General features: G+C 57.4%; 1 protein-coding gene across 1 annotated transcript; it reads left to right on the top strand.

The window, feature by feature from the left end:
• Positions 1-593: 593 nt before the first annotated feature.
• On the top strand, positions 594-1,834 carry LOC119592938 (homeobox protein engrailed-1-like). The gene is given in 2 exon segments (XM_037941830.1): positions 594-1,608; positions 1,611-1,834. Coding segments are annotated over 2 exon segments (798 nt in total). The 5' UTR covers positions 594-1,034.
• Positions 1,835-2,262: the final 428 nt, after the last annotated feature.

Raw genomic sequence — 2,262 nt, 5'->3', positions numbered from 1 at the left:
GGTGACGCCTCTCCCGCACGCCCCGGGTCACGAGGGGTCGTAACGCGTCACGCCTTCTCCGTCACAACACGATTCTTCGCTGCGCCGCCGGCCAGGACCCGAGACCCCAGCTGTTCGTCGCATGAATAGAGTTCTCGACACAAAGTCGACATTATTGTGTCTGAAGCGAAGTGGCGTTGGTTCCTCGCCTCTCCTTCCTCCCCTGCGGCCCCCTGCTCTTCTTCCAACCCCGTGGGCCTTCAACACCCCGGACGTCACATCTGGTCCGGGACGCGCTAAGGCCGTCACCCGGCCTTGTTAGCACCGACATCCCCGATTTATGAGCATAGCGGTGAAAATAGAGACCAATTACGTCCATTATGAAGCTGACAGTGGTGTGTGCGTAACCTACCCGCCATCATCTGGCCCACTGTAATCTCCTGTCGGCCAGCGGGAAACACTATCTCGCGAGGGGCGGAGTTAATAAGCCGAACGCGCGTGATTGGCCGGCCAATACAGCCGACTCCGCCTACAATCAGCGTCTAGCCAGCGATTGGCCAGCGTCACGTGGTGGTCGGACGGGGGCGGGGCCGAGCTGCGCAGTGACGTCATCAGTGATTGGTGGGTGGGCCCGGTAATTTGTAGTGTGATCGCGGGCGTTCAGGATGTGTTAGTGGCGATGATAACAACTCCCCAGGGACGATGGCACCGCGTGCGTGGCTCTGCTAGTGACACTATACCCGGCACCTCACTCGGACACTGCCTGCATACCCGGCCGACCCGCAATCATGTATTCCGGCCGCAAGTGCTGCTAATTGCAAGGTGCGACTGAACCTCGATATAAATCGGAAGTGCGCGTTCCGCCGGACACCGATGTTCCGCCACGTCGCGGGCATTTCCTTCCAGCAACGACCATAACGACATCGCTGCCATGGGTGACACCTCGTAGGCACTCACTCTGGGCTCATCCTCGGGTTGCAAAAAGCGAGGTCGTAATTACGTAGTAAAAGTGTAATTAGCTGCCGTTAGTCGAGTGTTGCGGTGAAGGAGCCGCCATGTGCGATACCACAGAGCACATGGACACGCGCTCCGAGCCCTCACAGGGCACGGACGCTGACGGCGAGGACGACATCTCCGTCGGGAGCCACTCGCCGCTCCCGCCGCCGAGAGATGACACGGACGACTCAATGATCGACGTGGACGACAGTGCCAATGACGAGCCCCGGGAGAAGGAGGTGGCGAGCCCCAAGGTGGAGCCCCCGGACCCCGCCATGAGCCCAGGGCCCCCTCGCACGCCTCCCGTGGCTCACCAGGGCAACAACGCCGCCCTTCATCGCTCCCTAAAGTTCTCCATCGACAATATTCTCAAACCGGACTTCGGCCGACGGATAGACACGCAGGAGTCGAGTGACCAGCCCGTCGACCTCTCGCAGGTCAATAACAGAGACGGCAAGAAGGGCCTGGTAGACCCCACCAGGAGTCTGGGGGCGGTCGGCCAGAACCCCAACAGCCTACTCCTAAAAGACAGGGACGGCACGGGCACCAGCCTGTGGCCGGCCTGGGTCTACTGCACGCGCTACTCCGACAGACCTTCGGCAGGTAAGAGCACAGTTCTTAGGAGCATCGGCGAGGCAGGCCGCTCCGGGGCCGAGGGACGGCAGCCGGGGCGAGCACAGGCCGCCGAGAATCCGTTGCGGCTCCGGTCGGGTTGGCACGGAGGGACTTCCCTTCCAGAGTCGTTTCAAGCGTCACCGTCACACACGCACAACAAACACTGTCCAAACACCACACGCCGTCACACTCCGCGCTCGGCACAAGAAGCATCTGCAGCGTTATGCGGATGAGTCACACTTAGCAATCGAGGAGGAGGGAGGGTGACCTGTCATGATTAATGGGACTGAACGCAAGAAGGATACTCCAACGGAACTGAGGGTGGCACTTGCGAGGCACTCGGTGGCACCCTGTTGACGATCCTTTAATGACACCATGAATCATTTGGCTGGACAATTAACGGGCATACCACATGACACGGAGTTGGGCATCTCATGTGTGGCATCTCGTGTTACTTGAGAGCACAACGAAAACACATTCGAATGAGGTTTTTAAATATCTTAATCACAATCTCTCTTTCTGTTGTGGTAATTTCGTATATCATATAACATATAATGGAATGATTCATTATTTTTTGTTGTTGCTCATGATACTCACTCGTACGATGGCAAGAGAATGGTTATGAAAATTTATCTTGAAGTGTCTGTAATTTCACAATCATGTTTTTAACTC

Source organism: Penaeus monodon, chromosome 31 (genome assembly GCF_015228065.2).
Source record: "Penaeus monodon isolate SGIC_2016 chromosome 31, NSTDA_Pmon_1, whole genome shotgun sequence".
NCBI lineage: Eukaryota > Metazoa > Arthropoda > Malacostraca > Decapoda > Penaeidae > Penaeus > Penaeus monodon.
This window is presented reverse-complemented; position numbering and strand designations above follow the sequence as displayed.